Source organism: Uloborus diversus, chromosome 4, assembly GCF_026930045.1.
Source record: "Uloborus diversus isolate 005 chromosome 4, Udiv.v.3.1, whole genome shotgun sequence".
Lineage (NCBI taxonomy): Eukaryota > Metazoa > Arthropoda > Arachnida > Araneae > Uloboridae > Uloborus > Uloborus diversus.
In genome coordinates this window covers 125,496,252-125,513,939 of record NC_072734.1, presented here as the reverse complement: position 1 = coordinate 125,513,939, position 17,688 = coordinate 125,496,252, and the positions used below count along the sequence as shown (strand labels likewise).

General features: G+C 35.6%; 1 protein-coding gene across 1 annotated transcript in view; it reads right to left on the bottom strand.

The window, feature by feature from the left end:
* Nucleotides 1-16,125, bottom strand: part of LOC129220822 (voltage-dependent T-type calcium channel subunit alpha-1G-like) — a 188,240-nt gene extending 172,115 nt beyond the window's left edge. The window contains exon 1 of the mRNA XM_054855252.1: nt 15,887-16,125. Coding sequence (XP_054711227.1) covers nt 15,887-16,113 — 227 coding nt within the window. The 5' untranslated portion in view covers nt 16,114-16,125. The remainder of the gene's footprint in view (nt 1-15,886) is intronic.
* Nucleotides 16,126-17,688: the final 1,563 nt, after the last annotated feature.

Genomic DNA, 17,688 nt, shown 5'->3' with positions numbered 1-17,688 from the left:
CTGTAGTTTTTATACGATGCCCTTACACAGATACCCAATGATTTATGAATGTTCTTGCATACTATATGAATAATATATCTTATGAGAGTTCATATGGAACTAAATGTTTTGAGGATGACATTTTTCAGTAAGAAATAAATTCATATCACTCACCTTAACGCAACAGCTGACATTTGATCAGGACCGAACGATAAATGTCTCCGACTCTTTCGAAATCTATTCCTTTTTCGCCTGAATACCAATCGATAGTTTGATCTTTTGGCAGAATCGAATAAGTATATTTCCTTAAACTCTCCGGAATTCAGTTTTAGTTTTAGATCTCAAAAAGGGAAAAATGAGAGAATTTTAGTTATTTTTTCTCCCTCATCTTTTGTTCTACCTGGTACGTTAGCATCGAAAATCCACAAACTTTAAGTTAATCTTTGAATTAAAATATTGTTCTTTTAAAACGTTTTCATAGAAAACAAAAACAGTTTTATGAACTATTTTTTGTTCTTAAAATAAGTTTAAAACCGGCTGACTGGTGGGCCGGCCGGTGGCGTGATGGTTAGGCGCTGGCCTTACACGCCTGGTGGACCCAGACGCTGACCTTACACGCCTGTGGACCCAGGCTCTGACCTGGGAGGCCAGTCGGTGTATTTTCGAGACGCAGAAAATCTTCAACGCCCATGTCGTATGATAATGCGGCATGTAAAAGATCCCTTGGGTATTCGTTTGGCTTAGAATATCCCTCGGCTAAATTAAATTCCTAGTGCAATTTCGCATCAAATGAGAGCCCAGGTGCCTCCATCTGGTGGAAACTGGGAGTCAAAAACACTACTGTGTCATGCATCAGCGCCTTAATGTTGACACACGAAAGACTGATGCATTGTTGGGGAGCGCACTAGGTCTGGTTATAGCCCAGCCGCCTCTTGAGGTGGGTCCTTTATACAGCCCCATTGGAAACAAGAAAAAAAAAGTTTAAAATTGATCACGGACATGGTTTGTAACACTTTCCTAAACTAGGCTAAACATTTTTTATAAACCCAATCCACAGCGATCCACATTTTCATACTCATTGGATTTTTTTTCAGAAGTACTGAAAAAACGCACGTTCAATGTAACGTAACTAAAAACGAACACAAAGCATAAATTAAACATTATGCAATAGAGGTGTTTTAAACTGATATATGAAGCTACAAGCTACTTTAGAAGCGGGCGCTTTAACGCATTTGTAAAGCTCCATATTAACTTTTCTGCTAGAAATCTTATTTTTCAGGAAGAAGGATAGTCTTGAATATTAAATAATTCCTCATGTATAAAGTGTGGAAAGTTGTTCGTAGTTTGGCAATAAAAGTAATTAAAAATTGATTAGTCTTCTAACAGCACTTATGTATTTTACAGTGAGAAACTGCATTGATCCAAGGTGCTTTAAAGAATTTTCACCAGTGAAGATATTTAATGGCACCAAGTTTGATTACCCAACATTTTCGGCTGAGCCACGACTTAGGCACCCAATTTTTAGGGGCCCCAAATGGCTAAAATCTTTTTAGCCATAATCTAAAAAATAAAAAGGTTTTCTCTAAGTCTCTTCCATCTTAAAATTTTCCTCCTTTATTTATTTCTTTTATCTTCTAGTTACGTAAAGTGCGAGGTGCTGTGCACCCAAACAAATATTTTGAAAAAAGTGGTTGAGTACCATCGCACTTGTGAAATTGTCACTCTCGGATCCCCGTGAAAGCCAGCAGAGTGGGGAAGTGGTTTGACTTTCGGCTGTTGCACCCAAAGGCTCAGGTTTAAGCCTGGTTCCAGTCGGTGGGTTTTCAAGATGCAAAAAATCAATAGTGTCCATGTCGTACCATCATGTGGGTGTAAATTTCCCATCGAAGAGACCATAGGAGTCAACATCTGGTGAGGAAATCGGGCGTCTAAGTTCTTATTTGTCCTCCGCCGATACTGGTGCCACAGAAAAGAGATACGCTATATCGAGGGATGCAAAAGCTAAATTTTCTAACGCAACCCCATTAGAAACTAAAAAGTGATTCCCCGTGAGTGTTAAAATGAATAAGGTGTGACTGCGGAAGGCCCCGAATGAGTGTTTGGTCTCGATACCCTTAATATCTCAATCACACACACACAGGCCCTGGATTGTCCTCAATAAAAAGAACAATAATTTTTGGTTTACCTATACTAGAGTCATATTTCTTTTTAAACAGCATGTGAGTCACAATGGCTGATTACGGATTGGTTGACTTCAAAGCAGTAGATCTTCGGTTTCTATCCCAATCAATTACTAAGACTCCACATTCCTTACAAACAAAGAGCGTGCAAGCACTAAAATTTTCAGTTCAATTCAAATTAGCACTGGCTACCACTTTTGTTGAACTATGATAGATTAAATATAATTTAGTATTTTTTAGGCAACATTTTCAGAATTAAATTGAGCACATTTAAATATTTTTTAAAATCTTAATTCCACTTTAATTGTCACCCGGGGTAGACATCGCCCCCCCCCTTTCCGTAGGGACACTACTGATTGTACAGCCACTATTGTCAACTTTGAGCCATGTCGGCTAATTTTGCACCACTTCAAATAGTTTAGTGCATTTGACTTTAGATTAAAAAACTTGACGACCTTACCCAGCAGTCTCCGAGCAAGACTAGAAAATATAAGTTCTATACATTTTATTTTATAAAAAAATAAATAAAAATAAATAAAAAAAATACTATACAGTAAAGCCTGTAAAGTTGACCACCCTTGTAAGTTGGCCATCTGTCTAAGTTGACCGCTAATTTCAGTCACAGAATAAGATCTATATCATATAATTCAACCTCTATAAATTGACCCCCTGTTTAAGTTGATCACTAAAGTAGTGCACCGCAAGTGGTCAACTTACACAGGTTTCACTGTATAAAGATCATTGCATCATTCAATAATTCTGATGTAACTGCTAGGAAACTATTTTTGAAAGTTTTTCAAATTATAATATTTTATGCAACATCATAAATCATTGGTACCCAACTTTTTTTTTCGAGGGCCGCACCTCATATTAGAATGATTCTCGCGGGTCTGAACACATATTACATTTCAGAACATTTAATACATTTTTCTAAAAAGCATGGAAAAGAATTGAAAAGGAAAGAAAATTAAAATCCAAAACTTAACTGTTGTTATGAATTACTATGCTTATTTTATTAATGCATCTGTTTTTCATAAAACAATTTCTGAACATTTGGGACAAATTTGTAAAATTGTACCTATTTGTACTTTTTAATATGTAACATTAAACAAAACAACGGGCCACACGGATCAGCTTCGCGGGCTGGATAAGTCCTGGCCCCACAATGTAGTCCCGTAAAAATTTTTAGGTGTAGAGAATTTCTCTTTAGAACCTTGATCTCTAGGTGTTCTAATGTGAGAATATCTTGGGTACACATGTTGAATCCTGCGCGAAATAGTTTTACAGGCCATCAAAGATAGCGGCCATTTTTGGTTCATTTGCTCATTACGTTTTTCGCAACGGGCGTACCTACAAATTTACTTTTAGTTTTGAACTGCAGTTTTTGGAATTTATAGGAAGTCAATTAATGTGTATTAATTATGTCATAAAAGTCACTCTGACTGTTTCCACAATTGTACGTGAAGATATCTCTGACATTTGTTGTTGAATATTCTAGTTACTGAAAAGTGTACAAAAATTAATAAATAATCCAGAATGCTCATTTTAAACTAGTGTTTATCACATACATGTTTCTTTAACAACACAATAAACGAAAAATACAAGATTAGTTACTTTTAAAAAAGGTTACGATCTGTTTTTGCATTGCATGTTATTGCACTACGACGTCTCTATCAATTGATGCCGCAACCACTATTTTTGAACCATTTTTATCAGCCCAGTCTATGTGTGGATTAATTCCTAGATCCGCTTCTTCTAATGAGTTATTCTAATTGAGTTCTCCAATTATCTGTCTCAAATCTCCTATGAAAAGTATTGCAGATTGTTTCTTCATTAACTGTTAAACCGCTAGCAATCGCTAAAAATGTAGCATTTTTGGACATTTCTTTTATTTCCTAGCGTGCTAGTTTCTGTAAATATTCCTCATTTGATACTGAAGACCAGAACTTTTCTACCTGCATAAGTACTAGTGTTTTTTTGTCAATTACAGCAAGGTTTATTGTGCCCTTAGTTGATTCCCTTCTCATCCTTTCAAAATATTTCACAGAATGCTGCAAATAACTATCGAACACAACATGAAGTTCATGAAAAGAGCATACAGAAATGGATCCGTGCAGAACATTGCTGATAACTTCTACAAAAGTTTTCTTTATTTAGCAGACTTGTGACATGAAATAGATAACGAGTGCAATTTTCATCGGAGATACTTTGCTAAATAGAAAATATTCGGCAACAGATATTTCTGCAACTGCGCAACGATAATATCTAGCTTGGTAGGTGAATTGTGTTCGTTGGAAACAAGTCATAAGCTAAAATATTTTTAATGCATTCTCCCCTTTCTTTCGCTATTTTCATGTCTCTGTACCCTTGTTAAAGTTTATTTTTCCCCATTACCTTAGAAATGATATTCTGTGAAGAACTGTGTGCATCAAAGCATGGTAGGTTGACTTTCGAAAGTAAATCAGACAATTTTTGAAACAAATGTCTCCTGTTTAAACTGGCGGTACTGTTCTGATCAATGATTCATGGTACTGAGAAAGCAAATCTTGACCCTACCATTCGCAAGGTGTTTAGTGAGAAAGTTGTCAAGTTGCACTGTTTCAGAACTCTCATAAAGATTTATGTGTTGACTAGCTTTTGCGCGCGGCTTCGCTCGCGTTAAGAAGTATTATTATTAATTATATATAGTTTTTGCGGCTTTACTTTTGTTTAGCGTGTGTAAAAAAATTAGGGCCGACAAAACTTCTTTGTACATAATATTCTTAACTAATCTGTCATTAGGCGCTAAAACTATCAAACTACTGCGTGAACTTACTCGTGAGTAAGCAACATAAAACTGTCCATGAGAGAAGCAATGTTCTCTCAAGTCAATACCCGCAAATTTGAGAGTTTGCCCCTGAGATTTGTTTATTGTCATGGCAAAGCAGACTTTTAGGGGAAACTGTAATCGTTTAAATTCGAACGGAATATCATTCGATTATATGGGCTTCGTGGTATAAATATAGTTTCCCCTTTCGCACACCCAGTTAATATAGTGGCTTCTAGTATATTCGATGTGACGCTTTTACTTGCAGTCTCGTACCGTTACAAAGTTTTGGTGGTTTTAAATTTCGCAACAGCATAATTGGAGTGCCCACACGCAGAATAAGCTTATGATAAGGCAAACCTGGCGGTTTCAATGAATTTAAAAATTCTACAGGGTAATTAGTAGCGTCATCTGTATTAACCACAGTATCAATCGAAGTATAGACCTTTTCTTCGCCCTCAAAGGACATGAGCAGGATATCGTTGATAGTTGCTGCTTGATCGTTCTTTGGAGTAAGTATGGCATGCTCACATAACCATTGAATGGGCTTGTCATGTATATGAATAATGTCTGGATAAACTTTAGACAGTAATTCTTGAACTGTAGTAACTAAGCATTCAAACTTAAATGGGAATATTAATTCTGCTGCTATTAACTCACAAAGTCCGCCATAAGTATCATTTTTCATCATATCAGCAAAATATTCGTCAGGTGTTAAGTAGTTATCACCATTCCTGTCGTGGGTCATAATTGAAAACTTGCTCCAGTCGTTGACCACATATCTGACAATTTCTGAACGCACCTCCATCGCTCAATCTTGTGTTCCGTACATTAAATAAGAGAGAGCACGAAACAAACATGCATCGTCACCAACAATAGGGACGATAGTACATTCTTCAACTTCTCCATTAACGTTCAGATTTTCTTTAGCCATTCTAAAAAAGTCGAACCGTCAAAACCTATACTTAAACCAAACCTTAGCCATTTTAAAAAAGTCGAACCGTCAAAACCTATACTTAAACCAAACTTTAGCCATTTTAAAAAAGTCGAACCGTCAAAACCTATACTTAAACTAAACAAAAACAAAACAAATGCCAAATACAAAGCAGAGTCTATAACCAAAACTAGTAAACCGAAACAAAACAAATGCAATCCAAAATATGCCTGAAAACTTTTAACGAGTTAAAATTTTATCTGTTGCCATTTTCAATTCGCTAATAAATAAAACTTGAGTAACTAATTCAAGCAAAGCTTTCACTTTGATTTTCAATTTGCCCTTTGACTCTGTTTTTGCATGGGTGTTTCGGTAAACAAACTTTCATCCTCTATTTTATCCCCTTGGGGGTAGAATTTTTCAGAATCCTTTCTTAGCGGATGACTACGTCATAACATCTACCTGAATGCCAAATTTCAGCCCGATCCGACCAGTGGTTTGGGCTGTGCGTTGATAGATCACTATGTCAGTCAGTCACCTTTGAGTTTTATATATTTAGATACATAAAATCAACAAGTCTTTTGACATTTTCCTCAAAATACTAGCTACGATTGCCTATAAAAATAATGATGCGGGACACTCGCACAGTGATCCATTAAATGAGAATTAGTAACACCACGAAACACATTGCATATCATTAAAATTTCATGACACTCTAATTACCACTCGGCAACATATTTTCTCGTCAGCCCTACATTTCCTCCGGCACTTTTCCGAGACCATTGAATCGTTTGTTCCAACTTCATATCTGGCTTCAGAGTATTAAATTTACCATTATTTTTTTAACAACCAATTTACCTTCAATGAATTTTTCCTACAGGTAGGGACACTCTTTTTCTAGCTCTTATCCTCTCTATGTACCATGTTGCATATAGTAGATAATTTATGTAGTCAAATTCACGAAAGACTGGAAACAGTAAATCACCAGTTTCAACGTACAATTTGTAATTTTCTTCCCGATCGGCAATAATCAAGTGTTTTACAAGTGATACCAGTGAATGAAAAACTTCCCAATACCTGCATAGTTCCGATTTGTCGCTACATCCCTTAACAAAAACTTCAAACTCTGTTTTCAAGTTTTCAATATTTGTGCGTAGCGATTGAATGATTATTTGACTTTTTTCCTCATCCTTTCAGCCAAGAGCATACTGAACCATCGTTACTCACATCTCAGAACTTCTCTTGTAGTCTATACAAGTAGTACGTGTAGTCTCTTGTAGTCTCAACATCTTATAATGATTTTCTCAAGATGCATTCTGCAGTCTTCACAGCTTCTTGTGAGCGAATAGCAGCAGCAAGTATTTTTGGAGATAAATGACTAGAAAAAAACCAACAAAGGTTCATTCTTTCTTTCGGAAGCACAGAAAAGAATCCTATCATTATATGTTATTATGAGAAATAGTTTATTTCATTAATATAAACCAATGCATTTTCATCTACATTGAGCATCAATTCTTTTATTTCTGACAGAATTAATCTATGCCCAGCATTTAAAAGAGGTTTTAATATTTCATTTGCCTTTTAAAACACTATATATTGGTTTCTCGCTCATACTTTCGAATATAACAACTTATAAAGTTTGGATGTGCATATAAATTCGCAGCAGAAACATTTTTATCGCTGTTAAGATCTGCTACTCTGCCAAAAACTTCGTCTTGATTTGAACCTCTTTCAGTACTTTCTGATTTTTCTAAAACTTTGTTTTCACTTTCAAAATAACTTGTTTGTGCATTTTTTCGACCTTTTTTTTTAGCGTTTTATCTCCCGTGTATTTCTTGTAGCACTGGTTGCTTCAATGACACACTATATTTTCTTGCAGCGTTTTACAATATTGCGTCTTTGCGTATTTCAGCAGCTTCACGAACTCGTTTTTGTCCAGAGAACATAATTTTTCTCTTGATTCCTTTTGACATATAGTACATTTTCGTTTGTCAAAACTGTCATCAAATGTCTTCAATTGCACACCAAAACTTTCTGAACTCAGTTTAGAAATATCAGCAATTGCTTAAATAGTTATTGTTACAGAAAAACATGAAACAAAAAGTTTCTGTAGATGTGGAATATTTTTGCTCGAAAACAATTACTTTGATAGCAGACGATAACCTTGAACAGTGGCGCAGCGAAAGGGAAAGTGGTGTCGGAGGTGAAAGGTATTGAGCTATTGGTTTTAACATGAATGCAAATTCTAATACAGTAGCTTATGCATATGAGAGGACTGTTTTGATCAAAAATCCCCTTCATAAGGTATTTTTGATCAAAAAAAAAAAAAAACCTTCAGAAGGTGTTGCTGAAAGCGCTAGTGACCTTGAAAGATATTGATTTACACAAAAGATGTTACACTTTAAAATCGTTTGGATTCATTAAGAGTTGTTAATTTTTGTGCACCTTTTAGTAACCACAATGTTACATCAAAAACGTCAGAGGTATCTCACGTAAAAATTGTGGAAATAGCCAGAGCGGCTTCTATGTCGTAACTATTCATTAATTGACTTTCTAGTCCCCAAAGATCTCAGTTCAAAACTAAAATTAAATTTATAGGTACGCACGTTGCGAAAAACGTAATGAGCAAGTGAACCAAAATGGCCGCTATCTTTGATGACCAGTAAAATTATTTCGCGCAGGGTTCAACATGTCTACCAAAGATATTCTCACATTAGAACACCTACAGATCAAGATTCGAAAGAGAAAATCTCTGGACCTAAAACTTTTTACGGGCATACATTGTGGAACCTGGAATAGGATGTGACCCGCGGGCTGTGGGCCAAGCACCACTGTCATAAATATTAGAAATATTGTTGTGTTATGAAGTACAAAGAACGAGGTTTTAAGCGTTTAGAGATACTATTTTACTGCTTTAAAATTGCAAAACTTTCATGAAAATAATTTACTATGCATCTATTTCTAGCTTGGCTCAAAATTTCCTTAAATGACACGATAGCTTTTAAAAAGGCTAATAAATCGTTTTTACTAATTTAATAATAACTATTTCTTAATTTTGAATAACTAAGACTACGTACTGAACTTCCCGTACTTCTTAAATTTAATTAAAGGAGCATTTTCTAACAGAATTTTAATTATTTTAATCCAAATACAGACGACGAAGTTGCTCAGTCAAAAAAACATCTTGATAAGTTCAACTTTTTTATTAGCTCAAAAGTCATCCCAATTCTTTACGGTTGAGATATTTTTTTCGGATTTTTCACCTTCATTCTTGAAGCATTGAATATTTCCGAGGCAGCTCCGAAACGCCTAGGCATTTAAAACAACTCCTAAAGTTCTGCGTAGCGTAATAATAATCCCTCTAGGATAAAATAGCACCACAACGTTTTAGCAGCTCCTACTAACTATATAGAAAAGCAGGTTTTTAACGCAGCAGGATTTAATTGCGCGTATGTTAAAGCGGTTTAAACAGCTCGTTAAGTGTAGAACGGATAGCCGAAGTCAAAGTAAGCAGTTAACTCTACGGATACTTTTAAAATCTCGGTTGGAAATATCTAGAAGAAAAGTTTATAGCGCAAAATAAAAGAAGTGGCTGGGGGCTGCTGAAATGATTTTCTTTCAACAGGCCATAAAAGCGAATGCATTTTCTTTCCCTATTTTTTTTCCACCATCATGTGGTGTTTGAAGCTCGTTGCAAAATATCGGTTTACAAAATTTGAGAACGAAATGAATTTATTTTATGGGAAAATCTGAAACTTTTACTGTGAAATCGAAGCTCAAATGTCAAAGCTATTTCGGAATGATGCGTTTGAAGCATTATAAGAAAATACCTTTTAAACGATGGTAAAAGTTGGCGAAATTTTCATTTTTTGCTATAGTTCTTTAGTTTATTGAGCTATGTATTTTTTCTCTTAGTTTGGTAATAATGGGTGACTATTCAAGTATGCCGGATTTTTGTTTGTGTGCATTTCGTTTCATATTACTCTCTAACCACGGATTGAATGGAATTGGCAAACGTCCAGTTAAGACAAGTCAATCTGAATGAGGGGGAAAAGTAAAAATTTAATGCACGTGTTCCGCTTATTTGAATGATTCTCTGTTTAATTTAGAGTCTAACATACATCTGCCAAAGCTGACATGCCTGAAAACTAATAGATGCGTCTATTTCAGCCTGTAAAACGGATGTTTGCATTTCCATACAATCCGTGGTCAGACATTATATAGGCAATCGTGATGTTTGACTGTTGTCATCTGCAGTCGTTGGGTTTTCAACATTTTATCGATATTCGGGCGAACATTTATTATTATAATCAACTGGGGCAAGATATCATTTCCAAATTGGCTACATTGTCCGAGGTAGGCTCTGTGAGTTTACAGTGGATTTCCTCTCATGTTGGTATCCATGGTAATGATGCCACTGATAGACTCGTCGTGGAAGGCATTAACCTTTCCATTCTTCCATCATCAATTTTAAGAGCCTCAGAGGTTCATTCCATGTTTGTTAATAAAATAAACTCAACTTGGAGGATTCCACCTGAACACGGTTGGTACACCGCAGAGTATCCTGGATTGTCCTTGCAGAAGACCTGCTCAAGACTTGCCCAAACTGTCTTAGCTAGGCTAAGGTCTAGCCACACTATAAGTCTGATCTTCAACGGTTCCTTTTACTTGCCCATGCTCGTCTATTGCCTCTCCCTCTCATATTATTTGCTGTATCGGTGCCTCTGTAAGGCAACCATCGGATGAGAGTGGGATTATCTTTGATCTTTTACTGCAACATGATCTCTTGGACTTGGGGCCAGAGGTCTAGACCAAGGAGATCAGCAAGAACAACAACATTTATTTAAGGACTAAAAAAATGCAACTTTTTTTTATGCAACCGTTATCTAGCCGTGTGTATTTTCGGGACGCAGAAAACCGTCTGTGGTTCCACGCATGTTAATGCGGCATGCTGAAGAACCCTTGAGTATCAATTTGTTTAGAATAATCTCGCCTGAATTAAATTTTTAAATTAATTTCGCTGGAAAACTAAATCTCCGAAAGAGGGCAGAAATCTCAATAATGATAACCTCGTCAGTGTTACCTTATTAGACGCCAATACTGTTGCAAATTTTAAATTGAGGGATAATTCAATTCCTGTTCTGCATCAACTCTGTGATATAGATTAAGACTGCATTATATAAATACAATTGCTGAACTAAGAGCAGGTTGCTACAGAGGAACGAAGATTGATAGAGAATGTAGAAGAGAGCTAATAGGAATTGTGATAACTGTACGGATACAGAGCTGACGACTTGTCATATATTTGACTGCCAAGCTATTCCCGGAAGCTGTATCTTATTTTTGTCATGAAACCTTAATGATGATATCGTAATGAGGCAATACTACGTACTACTGAATATAAAAATTTTGAATAAACCTTAATTTATTTCATCAGATGTTTTATTTAATTTCCAATTCAACACTGTTACCAGTTCTTCGATTGAATAAGAATTTACACACATTTTACAGCAGTTTGTTACGCAAATATAAAGTGAGCTCTTCTGCTAACATCAACCATCATTTAGGAAGAAGAGAGAGTCTAAAATCTTAGCTTTGAATGAAATAGTAATTAAATTGTAAATGTGTTATTCCATTTATAAAACTACCGCAGAAGAAGTTAAAGTTTTTTTAAGGAACGTTGATGCGTTAAAAGATCAATATTTTGCAAATCTTTAGATTATCATATAAGGTGACTGAATGGGCCCCCTCTCCCCCCCCTCCCCAATGAATGAACAACTGTTTTTTTTTAAATAAAGTTTTAAAACGTTTGTCTTAGATGAATTGGCAATAGTCACTTCTTTCACACATTTCCAGAAAAAAAAACGACTAGAAAAAGCCGTGTTTGTCCACTAGTTGAGATGTTCATTTATTGGGTGGGGGCGCTTTTTTTCATTTCAACCCACAAAAAGAAAAACCAAATACAGAACCATATGAATTCTATGAACTTGAAAACTACAATCACATGTATGATCTAAAGTGTTTTCACTGTTATTTGCCAAGTGCTACAATTTTAAACGATGCTATGAATTTTTAAAAATGAAGTTCCGTTTAAGTCGGTCTGCCCTATTCTAGGATGGTGAAAATAAATTACGAACGAAAGTTTACCATTTTGCTTCAATGACGCGGTAAAATAGCTTATTTTCTTGTGTTAAAATTTTGGAAGGAAGTCAATATTGTGAAATCCTTGAACCTTTTCACATAATTTATATGTTTTTCGTAAAAAAAGGGGTTAGGTTTTCAGTTAACTTCGTCTTAAAAATTAAGTTGCGTGTTTATTTTTGAATAAGATATTAAGCAAAAAGGGTCATGTGATCGGTCTGATTAATCAAAGACTATAGTTTCCCCTTCATACCAAACTCGTAGTGAGATCAAGAAGCAATCCTGATTGCTCAAAAAAGCTACAGTTTTGACTTTTGTTACATAAGGAGCACCTCATTTTTAAAGTAAAAAGCACGTTTTAATTTCTGTACTCAAGCATATACAGCTAAATGGAAAATAGTAGAAAATTGTTTCCAATATATCAGTATTGCATGCCCCAAATAAAAAAAATAAACACTTTTTGTACTGATATATTTACGTTTAAACTAGCCACGTATTTGCATTTTAAAAGAAAAAAAAAACTTTCTCTACTGTAAATTTAATGAAGAATTCCATTAAACTTTATATTCTGTAGACACGTTGAAAGATATTTAATAAGAATATGGAATTTAAAGAGAAAAGATGTCAAGAAATAGGTTTCCACAAATAATTTATGGGAAATAAATAGCCAGCGTAATGCACTATAGAAGGAAAAAAAGAACACGGCGGAGCAAAAGATAAACATTTATTCACGGATGATTTTATTTTTAGCCTTTTGCGGCCATTTCTTAACGAATCATGTAAATCTTTATTTTTTCCATTGTTTTCACATCTTCAACAGATGTTTATGATGTAAAACCGCTCAAGCAGCTGTTTAAGACGTATTAAAGATATTCATTAAGAACTTCCCGTCGCTAATATGGTGCATATTTGTTAAACCTTATCTGCACTTTGTTTAATGTTTACCGTCCTGGAATTCGGCCAAGACGAGGATCTGCTTATTCTGTCTTCCGCCTTTGTTCCAGAGAAGTGAGATATGGTAGAAAATTGTTCAGTTCGCGTGGTTGGGGAAATTGCTAGTTTTTGTTTACGCCGGTTTGAATACTTTCCTTTTGTGTCGTTTTGGCAAGCAGTTATATTGTTTGAAGAGAGAGAATTTCTGGCAGAGCGGAGAGATTTTGAGGATAATATTTGGGAAGCGCATTTCTCGCCTGAATTAAAGCCAGTGTAAGGTATATTTTTCGATAATGGACCACTTGTTTTGACTAGTGAAAATACAACTTGCAGAACAGTAGTGGAAACAAATGAAATAATAGCTGACTGATTAAGAACATTTCCCTCGATATACAAAAGAAAAAAATTAAGTTATCGGTTGTTCTTTGATATAGATAAGTGTTTCTATTAAGTAGTACAAAGAACAGCGATTTATCTCCAATCTAAACAGATTTCTTCAAGAGGTAAGTAATACGAATTCTTTTTTTTTTATATTTCAAGGTCGTAAGTCGTATTTTATATTTATGAAATCGAAGCGTGGCGTTTTGGAACACTGTAATTAAGTTATATTTTAAGATACCACCTATTTTATTAATGCTTCTATACATTTCCCAAGTCAGATACAACCTCTGGGTTAGTATACAAAATATGCCTTATAAATTAAATAAGATGAAAACCTTCGTCTCACGAGAATATAACGAAATACGTCCTTCTTGCTCAGGACGCTGGTCCAATCAATAACTGGGAAGACGGTAAACTCCACCTTTTCGTTTCTTGACTCTGTTAGTCTACATATTAAAAATTTTTCTTCGAAGAAAACTCACAGCTACGTTACAAATCTATTTACTTGATTGAGGTTCAACTCTTTAAGTCAATAGGAACGGAAGATTTCATTAATTCATAACAGGAGCCATTTTAAAAACCGCGTGACATAACAGCAAGTCCTGAGCAACAGCTTTTGAAACGGGAATCCTAATAAGGAATAGTGATTTTTTAAAAAAAGTTTTAAGTAGCCATGGAAAGAGTATGAGACAAAAATTTTTGACTTCTTCCAACTCCCCCTCCCTTCCACCTCTTCTTTATCAATATATTAAAGTTCCTACCACAGTAAAGTCTTAAAAGTCTACGATTTCACCTTCTGAATGTTGCTGGACATTCATCTGCAAAGCATATGTGAAGGATACATGAAATACACCGCCAGCTCAGGCGTTCGTCTGGTTTGCTGCGGTCACTCGTCTGGATTCTAAAGGGCGTTCCGTTTTAACCTGCAAGACCTTTATTTTCGCAACCGATAGTCCTAGATGTATACTCTCAATTGCAAAAATGTTCAGAATCAGATGTGGAGTTAAGATATTCAAATTTTGAAGCAAAAGTAAAAAAGAGTTAAAAAGTACAAAATTTAAATTTTTATACGGGCCCTAGGTCCCCTAACTTATATTTAGAGAAATATTCTCCACTGAAAACTTACTGACACAAAAAACTTTACATCTGTGCAACCAGAACTCAAAAAGATATTCTAGTTCAAAATTTTAAGGGACCATACAAAAGATGAGATTGGAATTTTTCGCCCTTTCAGAAGAATGACAGGTCGTCAAAGTAAGAAAAACAAGGTGTTTTCATTTTTCATTGCTATTCAAAAATAAATGCAAATGTTATGCTGTGATACGCAAAAACACACTACAAAACCTCGAACAATTTGAAAAAGTACACTCTATACACACATATGATTTTAAATACTTGTTAACCGCTATATTCCCCCCCCCCCCAAAAAAAAAAGTGTTATTGACGGCAAGTGAAAAGCGGTGTAAGTCACAAAACGATACGTTTCATATCTCGGTGAATCTTGGTCGCACTAATTTCAAACTTTTTGTGTTAGAATCATTTTTCAATGGATATTCTTTTCCTATACACAAAAGTTAGGGGACCTGGGGACCATTTAGAAAGTTAAATTCTGTATTTTTTGACTCATTTTTATTTTTGCTTCAAATTAACAATATCTTATCTCTGCATCTGATTTTGAACATTTTTGCAATTTTAAGTATACATCTAGGACTAACGGTTGTGAAAATAAAGGACTTGCAGGTTAAAACGGAACACCCTGTATATTAGCTACCAGTTTGTTTGGCATTCTTGGCTTCCTTAAGAGGTTTTCTACCTCCAGCTCAGGCACTTCCTATTCCGGGCTGATGAGTGGTAATAAGCACGAAACTGCAGTCATCGGTTGGAATGCCTGAGCTGGTGATGTATTTCATGTATTTCAGCCTTAGCCCTGGCTATAGGGCGGTCTTTCTGAAAAAAAATGTAAAGGTTGTCTTTCATTCTCACCGAAACATGCTAAATTTGGTGACTTTTCCCAAAATTTTGGCAGCCTTTTAAACCTCATATTTTGATAACAGGGACACGAGGGCAAATAATTTACGCGTGCAGAAACATGTTTTGCGACGCTCTTTTAGTTTCTACCTTTTTTTCATGATTAGAATTTCTTATGGTTTCCGGGTCAGCGTTCTTGGTACCAAAATGTAAAATAGGTCAGCATGTTTATAGTGGCTTTAAGATTGTAAAAAAATATATGCTCCGCTTAAGGCGCAATGAGGGTGTCAGATTCCTGTGAGGGGTCACAGGAATATGTTAGGTTGTCTTGAAATTACGAGACAATCCTGAGCGAATAGCGAGATAACAATTTTCGCAATATTTCTTGACCGCTCTTCAGGAGAAAGAGGAAAATGACTGCCCATCTCGTTAAAATATGTTATTGTGTAGAACAATAAAAAAGTTTTGTTGGTGAATTAGTGAAATTCATTTATCTTCAAATTGATTGACGAGTACTACGGAAAGAGAAGTGGAAAATTCCATTTCAAAGAAGTGGGTACTCACCCGGCAAAGACGATAAAGCAGTCCAACCTGTTCCAGGAGTCGCTCATGTAAGCGCCCTTGCCCGTAATGCCCATGGCGATGGTCTTGATCATCATCTCTATGGCGAAGAAGGCGAAGATAAAGTCGTCGAAGACCTGCAGCAGTCGGCAGCGACTCGACGAACACACTTCGTCTGCGCACGGCTGGTACATCCCCAGGGTGATGCAGTTCAGGAGGATCGCCATCATGCTCACGCGCTCGAACCACGTGCGAGAAGACAGTCAAGGAAATGACGAACAATACATTCAGAGACAAAATTATAAAGAATTATAAAGTCTGGATTTGAAAGATAACTTCGGATGGGCGAAGGGTTAAACGATTTCATTTGTTTTGTCCTCTTTTAACCCAACCATAAACTCTTGCAATGTCATGCGTTTTGTTATCATGCCCACCAGCGCAACCAGAAATTACCGTCTGGGGGGTGAAGAGTGAAGATCAGTCGTAACAATCTTGTAACAATACCATGTTTTGGATTGGTAATAACCAAAGAAGAGTTTTAACCCTCAAATTCTTCACCACGCCTCTGATCCTGGGCTGCGAAGTCGAAAGGAAAATGACCGACTCTGACTCTAGGAATTATATGGCCTTCGACTGTGACTCTGACTCCTTTACTCCAAAATCAGTCTGGGTCCGACTCTGACCCCGCAGCCATGTCAGATTGCGGATTCAAAGGGAAACTGTCTCACTCAGACTACGACTCTCAGAACTTTCAAGTTTTTGACTACCGATTTCGAATCCCTTCCTCCAAAATCAGTCTTGACTCTGCGCATGCTACTATGGCTCTGATGATGCATGTTTTCTGCCGTTAAGAGAGCTCTTTTTGTTAGGGAAGAAAGATGAGAACTTCTGATATTGATACAAGGTGATCGCAGCATGTTTTAATAATGGTATTTTTACCACTATTTTAGCTAACGAAATCTTTTATTCCTTCGTCCATCGCAGTGCAAGTTATCTGGACAAACTGTAACATGCTTCTCATTTAATATTTTTAGCAACATTCCGCTGGAAAAAAAAACGATCATCAGAAACAAAATGCAATTGCTTATCATAATTTTACGAAGATCTGCATTGAAACGAAAAATGAAGAACTATGACGGTTGATCCAGATTAATATTTTTAGTAACTTCTGCTGAAAAAAAGCCGATCATCAGAAACAAAATGCAATTGCTTATCGTAGTTTTACGAATACTTGTATCGAAACGAAAAACAAACTATGACGATGATCCAGATTTGAGAAAACATTTATTATTTTTCATTATTTACTTTCATCGGTTCTGTATAATGTCTTCCTATGCACTTTATCAGCTACATGAATGGAACAAAAAGTTTGCGCAAAATTCTTATTATTTAAATAAACAATTTAACTTTGCAATACAATATACAGTTGTGTTTCGTTTAGTACTTAAATATTTATAATTAGATCAAAAATTAAATGTTCTTTTAATCTACACCGCACTGCCCTGCACGTGCACTAGACTCTAGTTAATAAAGACAGTGGATAAAACTCAAAAAAAAAAAAAAAAAAAAAAAAATGCAACAATTCAGATGAAAGCAATACCTAAATTTGTGTACAATCAACGTAATCTTCCCTTTTCAATAAAAGCATATAAACTAAACGTATACAAGCAAATTTTTCTAAAAGTATAATATTTTAAGAAGATTAATTACATGAAGGGAATCAATGCTTTAAAATTGCTTTTTTTTTTTAACTGTGGCTATGAACAATTTAACGTAAAGTATGCACACATTTTAGTGAAAAATTG